Source organism: Lampetra fluviatilis, chromosome 64 (genome assembly GCF_964198595.1).
Source record: "Lampetra fluviatilis chromosome 64, kcLamFluv1.1, whole genome shotgun sequence".
NCBI lineage: Eukaryota > Metazoa > Chordata > Hyperoartia > Petromyzontiformes > Petromyzontidae > Lampetra > Lampetra fluviatilis.
In genome coordinates, this window is record NC_136338.1 from 7219963 (window position 1) to 7242166 (window position 22204).

The 22204-nt window shown below is 50.1% G+C and overlaps 2 protein-coding genes across 4 annotated transcripts in view; both read left to right on the forward strand.

The window, feature by feature from the left end:
* Positions 1-12555, forward strand: part of LOC144951917 (uncharacterized) — a 71610-nt gene extending 59055 nt beyond the window's left edge. Inside the window, exons 2-3 of the mRNA XM_078882261.1 lie at positions 3153-4924; positions 12550-12555. Coding sequence (XP_078738387.1) covers positions 3218-4924; positions 12550-12555 — 1713 coding nt within the window. The 5' untranslated portion in view covers positions 3153-3217. The remainder of the gene's footprint in view (positions 1-3152; positions 4925-12549) is intronic.
* Positions 156-14169, forward strand: RAB24 (RAB24, member RAS oncogene family). 3 transcript variants are annotated; one of them, XM_078882320.1, is made up of 3 exons: positions 202-234; positions 11953-12137; positions 12578-14169. In XM_078882320.1, exon 3 carries the CDS (start codon positions 12630-12632, stop codon positions 13257-13259), a length of 630 nt encoding a protein of 209 aa, XP_078738446.1. In that variant the 5' UTR covers positions 202-234; positions 11953-12137; positions 12578-12629; the 3' UTR covers positions 13260-14169. The 3 variants fall into 3 exon arrangements, with proteins under 3 accessions (XP_078738444.1, XP_078738445.1, XP_078738446.1); XM_078882318.1 differs by lacking the exon at positions 11953-12137 and having other exon boundaries at positions 156-234; XM_078882319.1 differs by lacking the exon at positions 11953-12137 and having other exon boundaries at positions 181-234; positions 12581-14169.
* Positions 14170-22204: the final 8035 nt, after the last annotated feature.

Here is a 22204-nt window from a genome sequence, read left to right on the forward strand (position 1 = left end):
AGGGATCCATACTCTTTGGTTCTTTCGTAAAGTCACGTACATATAATGATTGCTTGTGTTGCAATCGAAACGTCGTAATTTTATTTATTTTATACTCACGTGACCAAAGAGAATGGTAGCCGTGTGCAAAACGCCACGGTCCCCAGGTGGGGCGCGGGTGATGTGCGTCACTTCCTGCGGTAAAATCACCGCGGCCCCTGAGTCCCACTCGCTTCCACTTCTCCTCTAGCGCGGGTACGTTACCCCTCCCCTCCACCGAGTTATTTTTCCCCTCCACCTCGTTACCCCCCTCCACTTCGTTACCCCCCCTCCACCTCGTTACCCCCCCTCCACCTCCTTACCCCCCTCCACCTCGTTACCCCTCCCCTCCACCTCGTTACCCCTCCCCTCCACCTCGTTACCCCTCCACCTCGTTACCCCCCCTCCACCTCGTTACCCCCCCTCCACCTCGTTACTTCTCCCCTCCACCTCGTTACCCCCCCCCCTCCACCTCGTTACCCCCCCCCCCCTCCACCTCGTTACCCCCCCTCCACTTCGTTACCCCCCCCTCCACCTCGTTACCCCTCCCCTCCACCTCGTTACCCCTCCCCTCCACCTCGTTACCCCTCCCCTCCACCTCGTTATCCCCCCTCCACCTCGTTACCCCCCCTCCACCTCGTTACCCCCTCCCCTCAACCTCGTTACCCCCCCTCCACCTAGTTACTCCTCCCCTCCACCTCGTTACCCCTCCCCTCCACCTCGTTACCCCTCCCCGACACCGAGTTACCCCCCCTCCACCTCGTTACCCCCCCTCCACCTCGTTACCCCTCCCCTCCACCTCGTTATCCCCCCCTCCACCTCATTACCCCATCCCCTCTACCTCGTTACCCCCCCTCCACCTCGTTACCTCTCCCCTCCACCTCGTTACCCCTCCCCTCCACCTCGTTACCCCTCCACCTCGTTAACCCACCCCTCCACCTAGTTACCCCTCCCCTCCACCTCGTTACCCCACCCCTCCACCCCGTTACCCCTCCCCTCCACCTCGTTACCCCTCCCCTCCACCTAGTTACCCCCCCCCCTCCACCTCGTTACCCCCCTCCACCTCGTTACCCCCCCTCCACCTCGTTACCCCTCCCCTCCACCTCGTTACCCCTCCCCTCCACACCCCTCCTCTCCACCTGGTTTACCCCCCCCTCTCCACCTCGTTACCCCTCCCCTCCACCTCGTTACCCCTCCCCGACACCGCGTTACCCCCTCGCTTTTCTCCTCCACATTACCCCCCTACCCTCTCGTTACCCCTGCGCTCCACCTCGTTACCACCGTCACCTCGGCGCTTTCCTTCATTATTCAGCCGTGCTCAAATCCACTGCTGGATGGTGCCCCCCCCTCTCTCACGATGGCGCAACTCGGCACAGGCACGGAGGAGCCCCGATGCCCCCCCCCCCCGCCGTATCTGCATCGCAGTCAATCACGCGTGGACGTGGCGGTGGGGTGTGGATGATGATGGTGGTGGCGATGATTATAATGGTGGTGGTGATGATGGTGATTGATGCTGATGGGTTGTAATAACGAGCAGAGCTCCGGGCGGCTAAAACGCAGCGAGTTGGCACAGTCGTGGATGGGCACAACAGCAGGCGGTGGTGGCGGTGCGTCGGGGGCAGTCTTCTCAAGTCGGTCAACCCATTGGGGGGGGGGGGGGGGCACCTGCCAGGTCTGTGTCCCTCTGTGATCTCCTGCCGGCAGGCGAGTCAACAATACTTTGACGTGGCCTCAAAGTACACCTGGCCTGGTACAGGTGCTGTGGTGATGCAGTGAACACGCGTTCCATCACGCGTGAGAGAGACGACGATTCAGGCATACGGGAAGGCGATTCGCGCTGCACACGGAGGAGAGGAAACGCGTGGATTCGGTGGGAACACAAAATACAGTTCCGGACGTTGTATTTATCTTCAATCCAACAGTGGATAGACCGCGATGCAAGCGTGGAGACGCGTGCCTTGGCATTCCCCACGTGATTGACGTGCCTGTCGATAATAACGTGGCCGAAGTTCAACATACGTCACCATCACTATCATCAGCATCATCAACACCATCAGCAGCACCATCACCACCATCATTATCATCACTCCCAAGTTCAACTCACCTATATTGGTTAGTTTCATCTTCTTGGTTCTTTCGGTAAAAGTCACGTAGAAGGGAAGTAATAAAATAATAAAAATAAAACATAAAATAATTCTCACGACGTTTCGGCCACAACGCAAGCAGCCGTCCTCAGGTGAAAATCAGGTCTGTCGGGGAGACAGTTCTCTGAATGAAACAGCACGCGAGCTTGGAGCATATATATGTAGTGGTGGTATTGACGTGCGCCGACTGTGACAGTGATGGATCACGGGGCGGCGCGGGGTGCGGGGTTGGGCACGCGTTGTGGGCGTGGTGTGGACGCGCGCGCCGGGAGTGACAGATGACGGGGCGGCGCGGCGTGAGTGGTGAGGCACGATGAGATGTGGGAAAAGAGGATCGTAGCCAGCGCCCGGCGATTGGTCGAATAAGTGGGTGCTCGCAGCGACGTCCGCAGGTGGGGTATAAAGGGGGACGCGCGAGAGCACTCGGGGAGAGTTACCCAGTTGAAGACCCGAAGACGGAGCTCAGTGGCGTTAGTCGCCGAGTAGCTAAGTGGATGTTGGTCATCCGAGTAGCTCAGTGGCGTTAGTCGCCGAGTAGCTAAGTGGATGTTGGTCATCCGAGTAGCTCAGTGGGCGTTAGTCGCCAAGTAGCTAAGTGGGTGGTTGTCACCCGAGTACTAAGTGGATGTTGGTCATCCGAGTAGCTCAGTGGCGTTAGTCGCCGAGTAGCTAAGTGGATGTTGGTCATCCGAGTAGCTCAGTGGGCGTTAGTCGCCAAGTAGCTAAGTGGGTGTTTGTCACCCGAGTACTAAGTGGATGTTGGTCATCCGAGTAGCTCAGTGGGCGTTAGTCGCCAAGTAGCTAAGTGGGTGTTTGTCACCCGAGATACAAAGTAGGTGTTAGTCACCTGTAAACGAGTTTGATAAAATAAAGAGTGTGTTACCCGTGAAGTCGTCTCCCGCCGAGTTACTACACTACAACTGGCGTCAGAAGTGAACCTGTCTTCAAGAAGTATGGACACAAGGAAGACTACCCGTACCCACGAGCGAGGTCGGGACGACGACGGCGTACCGGGGACACCAACCTCGGGAGGAGAGGACGAGGAGTGGCCGCCGATGCAGCACCTCGGGGTGATGGCCGACGCTCTGCTTGCCTCCGACACCAGCCTCCAAGACGCACACTCCCGGTTGGCGGAGTTGCTGCTCGCCGCCGCTGCAATCTTGGCCGAGATCTCCGTTCCAGCGGGCGAGAAAACGGCTGCGGGGTTGGAGGAAGGAGCGAGGCTGGCGGGATCCCGCCAAAAGGCGCTTCGCGCCAAAAGTCTGGAAGTTCCCGCCGTTTTTGAGGGGCCGCCATGGATTGGCGGGAAACACGGACGCCACGTGGCCGGACACCTCCGCGCAGCGCAGCCCACGTCATCAGCGCGCGCCGGAGCTCTCCATTTTGCGCCTGACAACCGAGCCGACATTTTAGACAACTACAGCGGAGCGCGGGAAAATCTCTCCGACGTCGACGACGATCGGGTCCTCCAGCAAAGATTGCCCGCGCTGTCGGCGTTCAAGGCGGATGGGGGCGACTGGGGAGCCTTCCAACGAAGGTTCCTCGCTCATCAGGAGATGTCGGGGTGGTCCGACACCACTGCCCTGCGTGCGTTGCCAGCGATGCTTGACGACGACGCGCTTGCAGCCTTCACATCTGCTGCAAGGTCGTCCCGCTCTACGCTCCAGGCCGCACTACACCTGATGGCGAAGGTGTTCGGGCCGCCCTCCACGTGTCGCCACCAGTTCTACGATCGGCGGAAGGTGGCTGGAGAAACGACGCTCGCCTACCGCACGGCACTACTCGCCTTGGCGGACGCAGCTTTTCCCCGCATGGATAAGGAGGGGAAGGACGCCATGGCGACGGAGCAGCTGCTGGTGTTGGCCCACGAGTTGGGGGTCCCCATCAATGTGGCGGACGAGATGGATATCTGCTCCCTGGCGATCGCCACGAGCATTCACGCGTACGAGGTCCTCAAACGCAGGCCGGGGGTCGTCTGCAATTTGGCGGGGAACGCGGTACTGGCAGCCACGATCGCCGAACCTCAGCCAGCTGCGGTGCAGTTGCAGGCCTTCGCTGCATCGCGTCCGGGGGAGTGGAGAACGGGAGGTCGTTCGCCCACACGTTCGCCCCGCAAGCTGGAGCAACCGAAACCTACGACGTCCGTCGTCTGCTACAACTGCGGCCTTCGGGGTCACGTCGCAGCCGGGTGCCGGGCCCCGCGTCAGCGCGCCACAGGACCACGTCGGGACGACGACCAGGGCCACAAGTCATCCCAACAAAACCCGGCAAGTCGCGGCACCTCACACGTTCGGTCCACAAACACGGCACATTCGGGTCGCCGCTTGGCGGTGGGGGGTTCGCGGCTGGGTGCCGGGGGTTCATTTCGGCGAGGGGGGTCCGTACGCGGCCCGCAAGCAGTCGAGTGGTCCGAATTGGCCCACAGGATCGTGGTTGCGTCGGCCGGGTCGTCCGTGGTAACGGGCTTCATTGACGGGGTTGAGGTCCGGGTGCTTGTTGACACGGGTGCGTCGGCCACCATCATCTCGGACCTTATTTATAACATTCTTCCCGTCCAAAGTAGACCCCTTCTGCCAGTAGACGTGCCATTTAATGCGGCGAATGGGGGATCCCTGGGGATCATCGGCCAGATTCGGGCGACTATTTGCATTGGTGACATCAAATTGGCGGGCCCTATTTTTGTATCATCATCGCTGGCCGTTCCCTGTTTGCTAGGTACGGACTTTTTGTCCAAAATGCCCATCAAAATTCTCATAGATCAGGCCTGCATTGAGCTTCCGTCAGGTCGGCGGCTTGCGTTCTTGACGAGCCCTACCAAAATACGCACGGTTTGTGCGACGGTGCAGGCGCTGGCAACTCAGACTGTAAGGGTGCCCCCGGGATCGAAAATGTTGGTACCCCGTCGGTTGAGGAAGCCACTCGAGGTGGGCGCGGTGGCACAGGGGGGGCCGTTGGGGCCGTCTAACAGGGCCAGAAGGGGCCTCGACTTAGCGGTTGCTAAAACCATGGTGAGAGGGGACAGTGAGCCGTTCGTAAGGGTCCTGAATACGGGGTCGCGGCCGGCCGAAATTGTGCAGGGAACGGTGCTGGCTCACGCCGCGCCGCTACCCGTTGAGGAACGGCTCGTGTCTCAAGCGGATTTCACTGTCGAGTCGCATCCTCCAAGTGATGAGGGGACAGAGTGGTTGGACTCGTTGTGTGCCGGTTCTGCTAACTTGTCCAAAGTGCAATTGGGAGTCGACGCTCCCACGGGGAGGGATTCGCTGTTGTCATTGCCCCTCATTGGTTGGGGCCGTCTCCAAATGTCCGACAGCTCCCTACTTACGCTACGTCGAAAAGTTGGCGCTCCCGAGGTAGGGGATGCGCGGGTCGGTTCCTGGGTGTGCAGACAGGGCCTTTTGATGAAGTGGGACAACATGTCCCGGGGTCACGTGCTCGTTGTGCCTGTTGCTATGCGGGGTAAGGTCGTTCTGGCAGCTCATGAACGGCTCATGCATCTGGGTTTTCAAAAAACGCTCGCCCTAATCCAGCGAGACTATTATTGGCCGGGGATGGGTAACGACGTGGCGAACATTCTTAAGGGATGCGTAGGGTGCGCCGAAAGAAAACCGCCACCATTGGCAGCTAATCCACTGCTGCAATCCATTCAAGTTTCGCGCACAAACGAATTGGTTGCGTTGGACATCTTGGGGCCCTTTCCTGCTACACCGAGGGGAAATAGGTTCCTGCTGGTTGGCGTAGAATACTTCACCCGATGGCCCATGGCATGGCCACTCGCCAACCAGTCGGCTGCAGCGGTGGCGGACGCCTTCGTCCAGGGTTATGTTTTGGACAAGGGCGCCCCCGAACGCTTGCTGACGGATCAAGGAAATAATTTTTCGAGCGGTTTGTTGCGCGAGGTGTGCGACCTGTTGGGTACAATGAAAGTGCGTACTTCCCCCTACCACCCGCAGACTGACGGGATGGTTGAGCGTCTGAACAGGACGATTACGTCTATGTTGTGCCAACAGGTCTGCGACGATCAGGTTGATTGGGACTTACAGGTGCCGGGGGTACTCGCGGCCTATCGAATGGCCCCTCATGCGGCGACGGGGTTTTCCCCATTTTTTCTTATGTATGGGCGGGAGGCCGATCCGGCCATGGACGTCCAACTGGGGATTTCCCAGCCACGTGCAAAATCTAAATTGGCAGACCACATCAAATTTAATATCGCAAAATTGACTGAAGCACGGGAGGCGGCGAGGTTGAATTCGCGGTCGCGGCAAATTGCGAACGAGAGATTGCATGAGCGGAGGGTGCATACGCATGATTGGAAACCAGGCGATAAGGCCTGGCTGCATTGTCCACATGCACCGTTGGCTACGTCCCCCAAGTTGTTGAGACCTTGGAGGGGACCGGTGGAAATTGTGCGGGTTGCACGACCCCAGAGTATACAGATTAAATGGGAAAAACGCCGTTGGTACGTGCACCCCTCCCGACTGAAGCCCTATACGGCACCGTGTGACCCCGTTCTGTGCCGTAACGACCGGGCGTGTGATGTGACCGTCGACTCGGGGAGGGAGGTGTCGCAGGCTGCTCCTCACGTGTTTCCACCTGACCCACCCCCAGGTGCCTCGGGCTTGACGGCTGCTAACCGTCGGGAGCCTGAACCCCGCGGCACGCACGGGTCCTCGGTGCCTGGCCGATGTCTTTCTGAACCGCTGGCACCACCGGACGTTCAACCGCGTCTGGTGCCGTACGACGGACCGGCAAGGCGGACTCGGGCTAGGGCACAACAATTTTCATGAAGACGTTTTTTTCTCAACACCGAGCTCGCCCGGTGTTCCCCTCTGCCGGGGTAATGTCCCGTTGTAGGGACGCTCGGAAAAAGAAGGGGACACTGCACGAGTCGAAAGAAAAAAAAAAATTTTCCATTTATTTTCCTTTTTGCATACACATTGCTATTGTCACTCGCCGGTTTGTATATATTGTTCTATTGTCGCGGTGGCATTGGTTGAGGGTTGCGGATGGTAGTGTTCGCGTCGTGTTGTGTTGTTAAGTTAGTTGTTGTTCTTGGTGTTGTGTTACGGGGCACACAGGGGGGTTTGTATATTTTTATAGCAGCCGGGTCGGCTGCGAGCTATGTGGTAGGGGGTGATGTAGTGGTGGTATTGACGTGCGCCGACTGTGACAGTGATGGATCACGGGGCGGCGCGGGGTGCGGGGTTGGGCACGCGTTGTGGGCGTGGTGTGGACGCGCGCGCCGGGAGTGACAGATGACGGGGCGGCGCGGCGTGAGTGGTGAGGCACGATGAGATGTGGGAAAAGAGGATCGTAGCCAGCGCCCGGCGATTGGTCGAATAAGTGGGTGCTCGCAGCGACGTCCGCAGGTGGGGTATAAAGGGGGACGCGCGAGAGCACTCGGGGAGAGTTACCCAGTTGAAGACCCGAAGACGGAGCTCAGTGGCGTTAGTCGCCGAGTAGCTAAGTGGATGTTGGTCATCCGAGTAGCTCAGTGGCGTTAGTCGCCGAGTAGCTAAGTGGATGTTGGTCATCCGAGTAGCTCAGTGGGCGTTAGTCGCCAAGTAGCTAAGTGGGTGGTTGTCACCCGAGTACTAAGTGGATGTTGGTCATCCGAGTAGCTCAGTGGCGTTAGTCGCCGAGTAGCTAAGTGGATGTTGGTCATCCGAGTAGCTCAGTGGGCGTTAGTCGCCAAGTAGCTAAGTGGGTGTTTGTCACCCGAGTACTAAGTGGATGTTGGTCATCCGAGTAGCTCAGTGGGCGTTAGTCGCCAAGTAGCTAAGTGGGTGTTTGTCACCCGAGATACAAAGTAGGTGTTAGTCACCTGTAAACGAGTTTGATAAAATAAAGAGTGTGTTACCCGTGAAGTCGTCTCCCGCCGAGTTACTACACTACATATATAAGCTGGGTTGGAAGGGGGGGAAAGGGTGCTTCGACAAAGGAATTTGCATATCAAGAGGAATTTAGCATATTTATGGAAAATGCAGGAATGTGATTAGTACTACATATGCCCGTGCATGATGCAGGACTAGCAGCATCAAAGGGAGGGGATATGGGAAATGCAGGTATGTGAATACTGTAGTACTAATTATGCCCGTGCATTATGAAGGATTAGCAGCATCAAAGGGAGGGGATAGGGGTAGCATTAATAAAGGGAAGGAGTGTTAATAGTATGTAGCTGCAGTAACTAAAACCAACACGTAAACAAAAGTATGAACTACATAATATCATCAGTATACTAACTATACTCTACAATAAGCTGAGTTACTAACAGTAAGTAATACATTACAATTCTACGTCGTAAAAATTATATAATATGCTTCCATCTAAACTTTATTCTCTTACATCACACGAGTCTACACCGTACTATATACTGCCATAGACAAACCCAACATTAAATTATATACTGTATTGCTATAAACCACCTTATACATTGTAATATAACACTATGTATTATTCTACCACCCTAATGTATATCACACTGCTATATATTCACTATACAATTACGATGCTATATATTACTTTGAACATTGTATTAAGCATATAAATGTTATACTATTTGTTATTATACACTGTACCATTGACCGTCGTGTCAATGGGTGAGTAGTGAGAGGAAACTTGCAGCGGAGCAAAGAATCCATTCCCTGCGGAGAATACAATGCCAGTGAGTGGAACGCGGTCTGAAAGTCACCGTAAACGTGAACACAATCAGTTAAGATCCGAAATGGTTTATTACGTCCTTCCAATGATTGCTAAGCCAGAATCCATCTTCTCGGTTAAAATTGTCTCTGTGTTTGTATATGTGGATCGCCTCATGAACGAATCTCTCATGGTAGCCAGATGGCTTGCAGAGAACCTCTGTCTTGGAGAAGTCAATGTCATGTGAGCCCACTGAATTGTAACAGTGATCTGCCACGGCTGAGGTGTTTGTCCTACCCTGTTTCAAGTCTGCTTTATGTTCATGGATGCGGTCCGAGACATGTCGTTTGGTTTCTCCAATGTAACTGCTACCACAGAGGCAACTTAGTTTGTAGACGCCAGGGTACTGTATGTCTGAAACCACATCTTTTACAGACGGGACCAGATCACGGATTTTATGTACTGTGTTGAATCGGACCTGGATCTTGTGTTTAATCAGGATTTTGGAGATCTTTTTTGTGACCCCAGCAATGTAGGGTAAGGTGATGGTCTTGAAAGGCTCCTCAACAGGATCCTTCTTGATGGTTGGAGTGATGGCCTTGCGGATTGTGTAGTCGGAGTAACCATTAGCCTTAAGCAACATCAGCAAAGATGAGCGTTTTGAATTAGCTCAATTGAAAAAGAGGGATGACATTGTCATCCTCTCAGCCGACAAAGGCAATGCCACTGTCATCATGGACAAAATTGAATACAACAACAAAATTCAAGAACTACTCAACGATGGCAGCTATACAAAAATAAAAAGAGACCCCACCAACAGCCTCGTCTCTAAAACCAAGCAAATAATGTCTGATTCAACCGCATTAATTGATCAGACCAAACAGTTCTCGTTGAAACCTTCTGCAGCCAGGCCACCAAGATTATACGGCTTGCCAAAGATACGTAAAAAAGATACACCTCTTCGTCCCATTGTCTCTACTATCAACTCCCCCACCTATAAACTGGCTCGTTTTTTGTCTGAAATCCTACGGCCTTTCACTGGAAGAAACCACCTCTGCGGTACTAAACTCTACTGACCTGGTATCGACAATCAAGGGGATTGCCCTGTCCCCAGACGACCTACTTGTCAGTTTTGATGTGGTTTCCTTGTTCACCAAGGTTCCTGTACCTGACACCATCGCAATCATTGAAGACTTGGTTCATCAAGGACTGAATGCTGGGGTACCCCCCCTGGTGAGACACTGCTTAACCAATACATACTTCACCTGGAATGGAACTTTCTACAGGCAAACTGAGGGCACCCCAATGGGCTCCCCCCTATCTCCGGTTGTAGCCAACGTCTTCATGGAGAAATTTGAGACTGACGCCATCCAGACTGCCACTCTACGCCCGACCTTGTGGAAGAGGTACGTAGATGACACTTTTGTCATCTGGCCACATGGCCGGCCTGCTCTAGACCAATTTCTCGACCACATCAATTCCATACATCCAGCCATCAAATTCACCATGGAAGTCGAAAAAGATGGCAAGCTACCCTTTTTGGATGTCCTAATTTAAAGGAGACCTGATGGTTCAATGAGCCACTCTGTCTACAGGAAAGCCACCCATACGGATGCTTACCTGAAACCAACCACCATCCATCCCAGAAGAATTCCCTCATCAAGACTCTATACCATAGAGCCCAATGCATTTCCGATCAGGAACACATTGCCAGTGAACTCAAACACGTACGCCAAGCTCTTGAGGCTAATGGTTACTCCGACTACACAATCCGCAAGGCCATCACTCCAACCATCAAGAAGGATCCTGTTGAGGAGCCTTTCAAGACCATCACCTTACCCTACATTGCTGGGGTCACAAAAAAGATCTCCAAAATCCTGATTAAACACAAGATCCAGGTCCGATTCAACACAGTACATAAAATCCGTGATCTGGTCCCGTCTGTAAAAGATGTGGTTTCAGACATACAGTACCCTGTCGTCTACAAACTAAGTTGCCTCTGTGGTAGCAGTTACATTGGAGAAACCAAACGACATGTCTCGGACCGCATCCATGAACATAAAGCAGACTTGAAACACGGTAGGACAAACACCTCAGCCGTGGCAGATCACTGTTACAATTCAGTGGGCTCACATGACATTGACTTCTCCAAGACAGAGGTTCTCTGCAAGCCATCTGGCTACCATGAGAGATTCGTTCATGAGGCGATCCACATATACAAACACAGAGACAATTTTAACCGAGAAGATGGATTCTGGCTTAGCAATCATTGGAAGGACGTAATAAACCATTTCGGATCTTAACTGATTGTGTTCACGTTTACGGTGACTTTCAGACCGCGTTCCACTCACTGGCATTGTATTCTCCGCAGGGAATGGATTCTTTGCTCCGCTGCAAGTTTCCTCTCACTACTCACCCATTGACACGACGGTCAATGGTACAGTGTATAATAACAAATAGTATAACATTTATATGCTTAATACAATGTTCAAAGTAATATATAGCATCGTAATTGTATAGTGAATATATAGCAGTGTGATATACATTAGGGTGGTAGAATAATACATAGTGTTATATTACAATGTATAAGGTGGTTTATAGCAATACAGTATATAATTTAATGTTGGGTTTGTCTATGGCAGTATATAGTACGGTGTAGACTCGTGTGATGTAAGAGAATAAAGTTTAGATGGAAGCATATTATATAATTTTTACGACGTAGAATTGTAATGTATTACTTACTGTTAGTAACTCAGCTTATTGTAGAGTATAGTTAGTATACTGATGATACTATGTAGTTCATACTTTTGTTTACGTGTTGGTTTTAGTTACTGCAGCTACATACTATTAACACTCCTTCCCTTTATTAATGCTACCCCTATCCCCTCCCTTTGATGCTGCTAATCCTGCATAATGCAAAGGCATAATTAGTACTACAGTATTCACATACCTGCATTTCCCATATCCCCTCCCTTTGATGCTGCTAATCCTGCATAATGCACGGGCATATGTAGTACTAATCACATTCCTGCATTTCCCATAAATATGCTAAATTCCTCTTGATATGCAAATTCTTTTGTCGAAGCGCCCTTTCCCCCCCTTCCAACCCAGCTTATATATATGCTCCATGCTCGCGTGCTGTTTCATTCAGATGCTGTCTCCCCGACTGACCTGGTTTTCACCTGAGGACGGCTGCTTGCGTCGTGGCCGAAACGTCGTGAGAATTATTTTATTATGTTTTATTTGTATTATTTTATTACTTCCCTTCTACGTGACTTTACCGAAAGAACCAAGAAGATGAATCCCTGCAGTCACGAAAGCTTTAAATCGAAATTGGTTAGTTTGTTGTCCTTCCCCTGCACCTCCGATTACTACTGTTGGCTACGTACGGTGCGAAGGAAGTTTCAACATACATCACCATCACTGTCATCATCACCATCACTACTACCAGCACCATGAACACAGTCATCAGCATCACCACCATCATGCGTACCATCATGAGTACCATCATCAGCACCATCACTACTAAGTTCAATATACATAAATTGTTTAGTTTGTTGTCCTTCCACCGTACCTCCGATTACCACTGTTGGAAATGTAAGGTGCAATGTAAGTATCAACATACATACGTACACACAGTGCCGAAAATCGAACGTATGCACGAACAAAAAAATCAAACGCAGCGACAGATCGTGCCAGAGGAGAGAGAGGGAGATTGGGAGGCGGCGAGCGCGTCGCTGTGTGACAGTCCTAACGAGCAGTTGCGTCGTGTGCAGCAGGAGCTGGCGGCCGCAGCGGCAGCAGCAGCACCACCAGCAGGAGGCGGCGATGAGTGGGCAGAAGGTGGACGTGAAGGTGGTGCTTCTGGGGCGCGAGTACAGCGGCAAGACGAGCCTGGTTGAGCGGTTTGTACACCAGCGCTTCCAGGCTGTGCCCTACCAGAATACCATTGGCGCCGCGTTCGGCGCCCGTCGCTTGGAGGTGTCATCTTCGTCGGGCCGGGGCGGCCGCTCGCTAACGTTGGGCGTGTGGGACACGGCCGGCTCGGAGCGCTACGAGGCCATGAGCCGAGTCTACTACCGCGGGGCCCGGGCAGCCGTCATCTGCTATGACCTGACGGACGAGCGCAGCTTCGAGCGTGCCCGCTTCTGGACTGACGAGCTGCGGCGCTGCGAGCCCGAGTGCCGTATCTACCTGTGCGGCACCAAGCTCGACCTCGCGACGGAGGGCGGAGGAGGGGTGGGCCGACGCGTGGACCGCCACGACGCGCAGGACCTCGCCGAAGAGCTACAGGCGCGCCTCTACGAGACGTCCAGCAAGAGCGGCGAGAACGTGGAGGCGCTCTTCCGCGCCGTCGCCGAGGACTTTGCGGACGAGCCGGCGAGGGAGAAGTCGGGGATCGACCTTGCGGCGGGTGGCGCGAGTGGCGCAGGCAGCTCCAAATGCTGCGTGAAGTGAGACCCCCCCCTGGGGCTATAAACTATGAAACGATAAAACTTTTATTTGATCAGTGGATAAGGCCCCACAGAGCTGTGTTAGCTCATTTTCTCTCTCACCTTGGTTGTGTGGATTTTTCTCCGGGCCCTCTGATTATTCCCCTCCATATTCAGAATCAACGTCACACGTCCAGAGTATTTGACTGCTGCTATAAATTTCCACGTGATGATAATGATAATCCCACTTCGTTGAGCTATCATTTGTGATAGCCCAGGGTCGATTTTGAAAAGAACTACATAGGCTCAGCGGCGGTGGCACTTACCCTCTGGTAAAATAAAAATATAGTTCGTTTCTTGTTTGAAGGGAAGGGAACGGGAAGTGAAACGTCGACCGATCACGGGAGTGGATGGCGAGCCACGCGGTGCGCATGCTACCAATACCGCTGAGGAGCTGTGCTCTTCACGTGTGCGTGTGCGCCCTGTCTCATGTTTACGATTTTAAATGACAGCGGACGAGTGGTTGAGAATCTGCACATGGTCTCTACCTCGCTGATCTCATCAAGGACCGTAAACCATCATCACGTGAACTCCACTCATCCTGGCAACAGTAGCGGCAGCTTTTGGCTGGTCGTCGAATAAAGATGGTCACCGCATCACACAGTGCTTTCAGATGTGCTTCTGCGGCCATCTGGAACGCTCTTCCGATATTAGGAAGCCACTGGAGCTATGCACTTTTAATTCATCTGGATTTAAAACTAATTTCTTTAGAACTGCTTTTTGTGTTTAGTTTGTTGTGTGTTCATATTGCCAAGTCGGTCTTGCCTGAGCTGCTCATGCCTAAATGTTTACTTTTGTGATTAGTTTCACAAGCTCGTATTATCTTAAGTTTGTTCAACTGGATGTAAGTTAATCTATTATTAAAACGTATCTTGTGTACACTCCTGGTTTAAAGTAACTTCATTCTCTGATCATTTAAATCACACATCTTTGCAAATTCGCCCCTGGGTGAATGCCTCCGATGCGCATCGCCCGTGGGGATTTCTTTGACGATGCTTTACCATGCCGGTTAATGCTTGAAGGTCAAACATTTTAAATTATCGTTTTATAATGACACTATGAGGTGTTACATTTATTTATTTGTATGACGAATGCCAAAGATAGTGGCATGTTCACTGCGATAGTTACCTACGATTCCCACTTGGTGAAAATATAGAGTAGTCCCTTCGTTAACGTTTTTTTATCTGTTCCAAGAAAACTACTGTTAACCAAAATAACTGTTAATCGAATATAGGAATTGCATGTTAAAAGCATTAATATATATTCTTTGGGTCTTTCGGTAAAGTCACGTAGATAGGTTCAAATTAATAAAAAATAAAATAAACAAAAAACTACGACGTTTATCGCAAGACAAGTGGTTGTCATCAGGCGGAGAGAAAAGGGGAGTAAGCCTCCAAATGCAACTTTATAAAGGTTTAAAAGTGGGCGTAGGCCAAGTGTCAGAACGGAGTGGGCGGGGCACAAGTGTCTAAGTCCGCAGTGGATAGAGCATCCTATAGAGATGGAGTCTCGGCCATGATAGAGAAAAAGCTATAGAGATGGAACCGAGGCCAGCAGTGGATAGCACATGCAATAGGCATGGTGTACTAGAGGTAGTCTCGGCCAGCATTGGATAAGTATGCTATTACTCGAGGTAGTATCGGCCAGCAATGGATAGATGAAGTTAAAGGCGTGGCAGGTGATGTTAGGGTTTCCATGTTCCGTGACCATCAAAAGGATCTTGTCCCATTCTTCATGGAAGGTGATCTTGAGCCTGCAACAACATCGATGGTGTGATGGCAGCCCTCAACATCGTTCATGATCCAGATGAGTGGAGACTCTTCATTGATTCATCGAAGATGAGTCTTAAAGCTGTGTTGCTGCATAATGGAAATGTTTTGCCATCAATTCCAGTTGGTCATGCAGTCCATGTTAAGGCAACTTATGACAACATGAAACTACATTTGAGGTGCATCAACTATGACCAACATTTTGATTTAAAGCTTTCGTGACTGCAGGGATTCATATTCTTGGTTCTTTCGGTAAAGTCACGTAGAAGGGAAATAAAATAATATAAATATAAAAAAAATTCTCACGACGTGAGAACAACATCAGTGGCAGCTTTGTGGCGATTTGAAGGTTGTTGCTCTCTTGCTTGGTCTGCAGACTGGATACACAGTACTGCTGTTTTCTCTGCGGATGGGATAGTCGTGCGAGAGATTCCCACTACAAGATAGATTGGCCACTCTGACAGTCATTGGAACCTGGGAGGAAAAGTGTTCAGCATCTACCACTTGTTGAATCGAGGAATATTTTGTTACCACCCTTACACATGAAGCTGGGTCTGATGAAGAACTTTGTCAGAGCCATGGTCAAAACACAAGCAGCTTTCAAGTACCTCCGTGGAACATTTCCAAGGTTAAGTGAAGCTAAGATAAAGGAAGGTGTCTTTGTTGGTCCTCAGATTCATGAACTTCTTCGAGATGCATTTGATAGTGCACTGCGTGGCAAGGAAAAGATGGCATGGAAAGCCTTCCAGTTAGTGGCAACGAATTTTCTCGGAAACAACAAGGCAGACAACTACAGGAAGTTGGTGGAAAACCTCAAGGCATACAAAAGCCTTGGTTGTAATGTCACTAAATATACATTTGTTTGCACTCTCATCTAGATATTTTCCTACCGAACAGCAGAGCAGTGAGCGACGAACATAGTGAGCAACAAGCATGGCGAGCGATTTCATCAGGACATTGCAACAATGGAGAAACCCTATCAGGGCAAATGAAGCCCATCATTGCTTGAAGACTATTGCTGGACAGTAACAAGAGATGCTCCATTTAATTAATACAAGAGACAAGCCAAGAAGCGCCGAGTAGACACTGAATAAGGACTAAACTATGTACAATACATACTAGTTTTTTTCCTTTTGTTTCATAATACATTTTATTTATATAACCCTTTTGCTGATTTTTAAAGTGTTACATGGACAGGTGACCTGTTATCATATAAAGCAACCATAAACACGTGACAGGACCGAGGTTTACAATTTATGAGTAAAACTCTATCTACACAATATACATAGACATAAAATGTAAAAACTTAAATATCTTGGGAACAGTAGACCAGTGTAATCTGTAACAGAGCACCGTGCAACCCCGTATGGACTCAATCGGCTCACACCAAATTCGTGGCACTCAGCTATATGTCACCGTGAGAACTATCCGGTGCGATGAGGACAACCCCAATACCGTAGCTGCCAGTACTCTGCAACATCACTCCCCCCGCCGCTAAAAAGCTGCAGTGGCCAAGATGTTGAACAAGGTGGAACGCACGGCAACACCAGAGTTGCCCCTTCACTTTGACGTCTTCAAGCCTCCACCCCCATATGTCTGAAGTCAAGTCCCGACACCCAGTGTGGTGGGCACTACCACAGCCCGAAGACTCCGTGTATACAGCATACCCACGCTGCCTGGGTACGAGTGTATTAAAGCTCGTTGAGGCGACTTCTCGAATCCGTCTTTTATTCAACTTGTATTACAGCTTTTCCTTCACGCTGCTGTCAGGCAGCGTGAGAGGGACAGATAGAGAGAGAGACACACTGCCACGTGGCAACCCGGAGCCCCGCTCCCGCGTGGCCCCCTTCCTCTGTTCGTTCCCGTTCTGACCACGTGTTGTTCGTCTCCACCCCTATTTAATACCCGGGTCACGTGGTACGTTTCCACCAATCCTGGTTAGCCTCCATGGAATATTCCAGGCCCCCTCGTAAGCTGCCGGGACCACGCCCCTGACTCATCTCCCCATTGGCTGTGGCCAAAGCTAGCAGAACCAATCCCCTACTTACAGCTGTCACCTTTCCATTACGTCAGGGCCACGCCCCTAGGCTTCCCCCCATTGGCTATAAACCAGGACCGGCAGAGCCAATCATGACGAGTTGTGATACGTCATTGAGCCGGATATATTCTCACATTACACGAGGAACGGAGATGTGTGGATGTTGCCGACAAGAACCTCATCGGTGATCTGTCTGTCCAGAGTGCCACTGGCTTGGACCTCCAAGGGATCAGTTGAACCGCTTCCGCTGTGACCAGGGCAGAATGTGTGCGTACCGCTTCCGAACATTAATGGGGCATTGTACTACTGTGTGACAAGCCCCGCTGTGGGAATGTGGGGAGAAGTTAGACCGTGGCGTACAGACATCGTCTCTGGCTGTGAAGTCCGTAAGGGCGTGCCACGGGCGGTACTGGTTGTTGCCCTGCACGTGCTGGAGGAGGAAGCTGTCACATGGCTCTGTGGCTACGTGGGGCTGACGTCCACTCACGATATATATAACATTGAACAAATATTTAATTAATGTTATTCCATATCTGTGCACTCTTAACTGTGTGACAGTCACGCGTAAAAACATTAGCTAAATAAAACCACAAGCCGGAACACTTAACAGCTGGGGGACTAAATCATCTAATAAATTAGTAAGCTGGGAAAGATCCCCCGTGTAGCCTTCAACAGAATATTTTTGGGCAAGTGTTGTTAGCGGGCAGCAGCACCTATATAGGGAGGTGGGTGGTGTGACCAGAGCCAGGCATGGCCACCTTTTTCTCCCCCAGTGCTGATTTATTCAAAAGCACTGCATCAGGTATACTCGTTTATTTAAGGCTGAGTCGACCTAGAAGAGGGAGGGACAGATGGCCTGACACGATTCAAAATATTCGCTGGGACCGAGATTGGTGATGGCCGTGAGAGCGGGAATCCAACCCGGGTTCGTAGCGCAGTGCGGTGTGCTAATCGCTGCGCCACCACCCCCTGTGAATCATCTGCCAGCTGCTGCACTTCCTCACTTGTCTCCTCTCCGTGCATAGCATTATGCACGTGCTGTTTTATTGGACATCTCTGGCACAATGTGGATTCGTGATTCGTGCCACACACACCAATGGGAGATTTTAACAATGAAGCCTATGTGAGGAGACTTTAACATTGAAGCTTATGGGAGACTTTAACAGTGAAGGCTAATAAGGGAGACTTTAACATTGAAAACTATCAGACAATGCGGCTACTGCGAATGGCGTTACCAGACCTGTACATGCCTCTATTAGTCTCTACGGGACTCATGTATCTAGGCATCTCTATGGGTCTCTACCTATCTCTATGGGTTCATGATACGGCTCATAGTTTGGGTTGCATGGTCACAATCTCACGACTGTGTCTCTCGCAGTCTGTGTATCTCTATGAGTCTCTATGGGTTTACTATAGGGTCTATGGTTAGGGTTGCCTGGCCATATTTACTTTGTTTTATCTTTAATGTATCTCTATGTCTATCTCTCTGTGTATCTATTCATGCCCAGCCACTGCATGCCCAAACAGCTTTTGTTCGGCTTGATTAGAGGCCTACCGAAACTGAATTTCTGGTTTCGGCCGAAACCGAAAGTAAAAAAAATTAACCCGTAAAAACAAAGTTTTTCACTATAAATCCTTTATATGCGTGGCGGCTAGAGTCATCTCGTCCTCTGGCTTGAGATGGCTGCCACCTATGGGTCAGATGATTGCCTGCCACCATTAAGCAATTGGTAATTAAATATAATTTATTTTTTCTTAAAAAGTGTAAAATTTTGGGAGAAATTTTTCACGAAAATAAATTGTCACGCACAACGAGTCTGTGTGCAAAATGTCAGCTCGATTGGATCACGGGAAGTGGGTTGAAAAACGACCGAAAGCGTTTCATTCACAACCCCTCCTCCTCTCACACTCCCGATTTCTCCTCCTCCGCCCTCCTCCCCGCTTCTTCAACTGCTCCTCCCACTAGAGGCCGACCGAAACTGAATTTCTGGTTTCGGCCGAAAACGAAACCATACCGAAAGTAAAATTTGACTTTCGGCCGAAACCGAAAATAAACCAAAAGTAAAAAAATTACTATCGGCCGAAACCCAAAGTAAACCAAAAGTACAAAATTTACTTTCGGCCGAAACCAAAAGTAAAAAATGTACTTTCGGCCGAAACCTAAACTATGCCGAAAGAGGCCATTTGCCAACTTTCTGCGCCGAACCCGAATTTCAGTTGGCCTCTAGCCTCTAGGCCGGATAGAGGGCTAAACGAGCACGGCACGGGCTAGATAAGAGGTGGCGTGATGGGGTATGAGAAGATATGGATTTGAGTGGAGTTACCAATGATTGGTACCAGCGGTGCCAAGATCGGCCTCTGTTCAGGAGGCTCGTGAAAGACGCTACTGAGCAGTTGGAAGCTGTCGCCCTCCAGCAACAACAGAGGGCAGAGGAGCGACGCTCACAACAACGAGCGGAGCGCCGGGCGATTAATATACGCAAGTTGGCACAGTCGGGGACACAGGTTGGTGGTGCATCGGCCAATCATCTCAGTCAGTCAACCCATGGGCACCTGCTGGGTCTGTCCCGTAATCTTCCAGCGATGTTCGACACCTTATGTGGCCTTAAAGTGCAGGAGAGGGATGTGGGTGGAAGCACGGGGGCCAAGTAACCATTTGCCCACCCCCCCGCCCTTTATTATGAATAATATTGGTCGCGAAAGCCTACGTGTTAAACTGACTAATCCAGGGGTGGGCAAACTTTTTGACTCGTGGGCCACAATGGATTCTAAAATTTGACAGAGGGGCCGGGCCAGGAACAGGTGGATGGAGTGTCTGTGTGAACTAATATAAATGACATGTAAAAATCATTACATGAAAGGATGTGGTCTTTAATAGGTAGCAAAGCATTACTTTGCAAGGCAATTTAACAAATTTCACGAACATGAATAATGCAAAAACATGTCGTAACGTGACTGATCAAACATCATGAAAACAGGCCTGCGCCAATCCAATTACCTCACTTGAACTTCTTTATTATCTAGATTAACAAGTTAGAGCAGCCACGCAGACTGTGTGTCTGAGATTTGGCTCCAACTTCGCTGCAGCAACATATCATCACTTTCAGTTTCAGTGGGAACAGTGTTGTTGATCTCCCATTTTTGCCAGTGCATTCAAGTTTGGAGTTATTTTGGTTGTGGCAATTCTCAGGATAGATCTGAGGTGCTGATCCGTTAACTTTGATCTGTGACGGGCTTTGTTGGTGTTCATGACGCTGAATGTCTGCTCACACACATAAGTCGAGCCAAACAAAGTCAGTATCTTCTGTGCAGTCCTCCGGAGGTTTGGAAACGTGGCTCTGTTAAGTGAAGCTTAAAAGTCATTCAGTTTAACAGAGTTGAACTTCTCCTTTAGGACGGAGTCAGACTGAAGATCTATCAGTTCCAACTACAGCTCCTGTGGTGCTGTTTCAGGGTCTTGTGACAGGGGACAGGACACCAGCTGAAGTGACTGTTCAATGTTTTCGAAATCAGAGAACCTACGGCAGAATTCTCCGTGCAGGTCCTCAAGCGATTTGCTGTATTTTTTTGCGTTTCACGGTGCCTCTTCCTGCATGGCAAGTGTGGGGAAATGAGCAAAAAATTGTTCGAAATTTGTCCGGAGAACAAAGTGAGCTTGGATTTGAAGGCTTTCACATGTTTGTACATGTCGTGAACAAACTGATCTTTCCCCTGCAGTTTCACATTCAGCTCATTCATGTGTGAAAATATGTCCACAGCAAACGCAAAGTCACCAAGCCAGTTCTTGTCGCTTAACTCAGGGAATTCGTCAGATTTCCCCATCAACTCCAAAAATGCGATGATGTCCTCTTTCAGCTCCCACACTCGTTGTAACACCTTCCCCAAACTTAACCAGCGGACACGAGAGTGGTACAGCAAGTCCTGATGTCTGCATCAGTTTCCTCCAGGAACATAATAAACTGACGGTGCTGAAGTCTCCTTGCTCGTATAAAGTTCACAAGTTTTACGACTGGATTCACGACATGATTAAGCTTCACGACATGATTAAGCTTCGATGACAGCAGATACCTGGTTATACAAATCCTCTCCCCGCGTTGTTCCTTTCAGGGACTCCATGGTCAAAAACTCCTCTGTTATCGCAAAACTGTCGTCAATGCCTCGGATAAAAATGAGGAGCTGAGCAGTGTCTTTTACGTCCGTGCTAGTGAATATAATTCAAAGGAATCTGACTTTTTGTTTAATTGACTGGCTATATTTTCATCAATCAGTTCCACACGGCGAGTCACAGTCCTGCGTGATTAACGGACTTTTTAAAATTTGCTTTTGATCTCCGGACACAAGATGTCTGCTGTCTGTACCATGCATTCTTTTACAAACTTGCCTTCGGAGAAAGTGGTAATGAGTGGTAATGTTGGTGATAAGAAGGTTTTAAAGAAATTTTAAATCGAAGTGAAGAAGGAAATTTCGATTTAAAGCTTTCGTGACTGCAGGGATTGATCTTCTTGGTTCTTTCGGTTTAGTCACGTAGAATGGAAATAATAAAATAATAAAAATAAAACATAATAAAATAATTATCACGACGTTTCGGCCACAACGCAAGCAGCCGTCCTCAGGTGAAGAACAGGTCTGTCGATAAGACAGAGTCTGAATGACACGTCCTAGGCTTGGAGCATCTATTTAAGCTGGGAGGGAGGAGGAAGAGCGCCTTGACAAAAAAAATTGCATATCAAGAGGAATTTAGCATATTTATGGGAAATGCAGATATGCGACCAGTACTACTTGTGAAATGCATAGGAGGTTTGGCGGGGGGTTTAAAGTCATGTTTTGCCCGTGCATTATGCAGGACCAGCAGCATCAAAGGGAGGGGATAGGGGGATTGTTACGATGCGAGTTGTAGATTAGTAATCATTTGGCATGTGTTTTATTGTGATTGTGCTACATTAGTAATCAGATAGTGTTTTTTTCCCTTATAAGGAATTCGAATGTATCTTATTTAATAATACGCTTCCAGGCCGCACTAAGCCTGTAGCTGTCTGAGCGATTAAAGTTATTTCTGTTTCTCTCAATTCCAATGGATTCTCTAATTAGTCTTTGCCAGTAGTA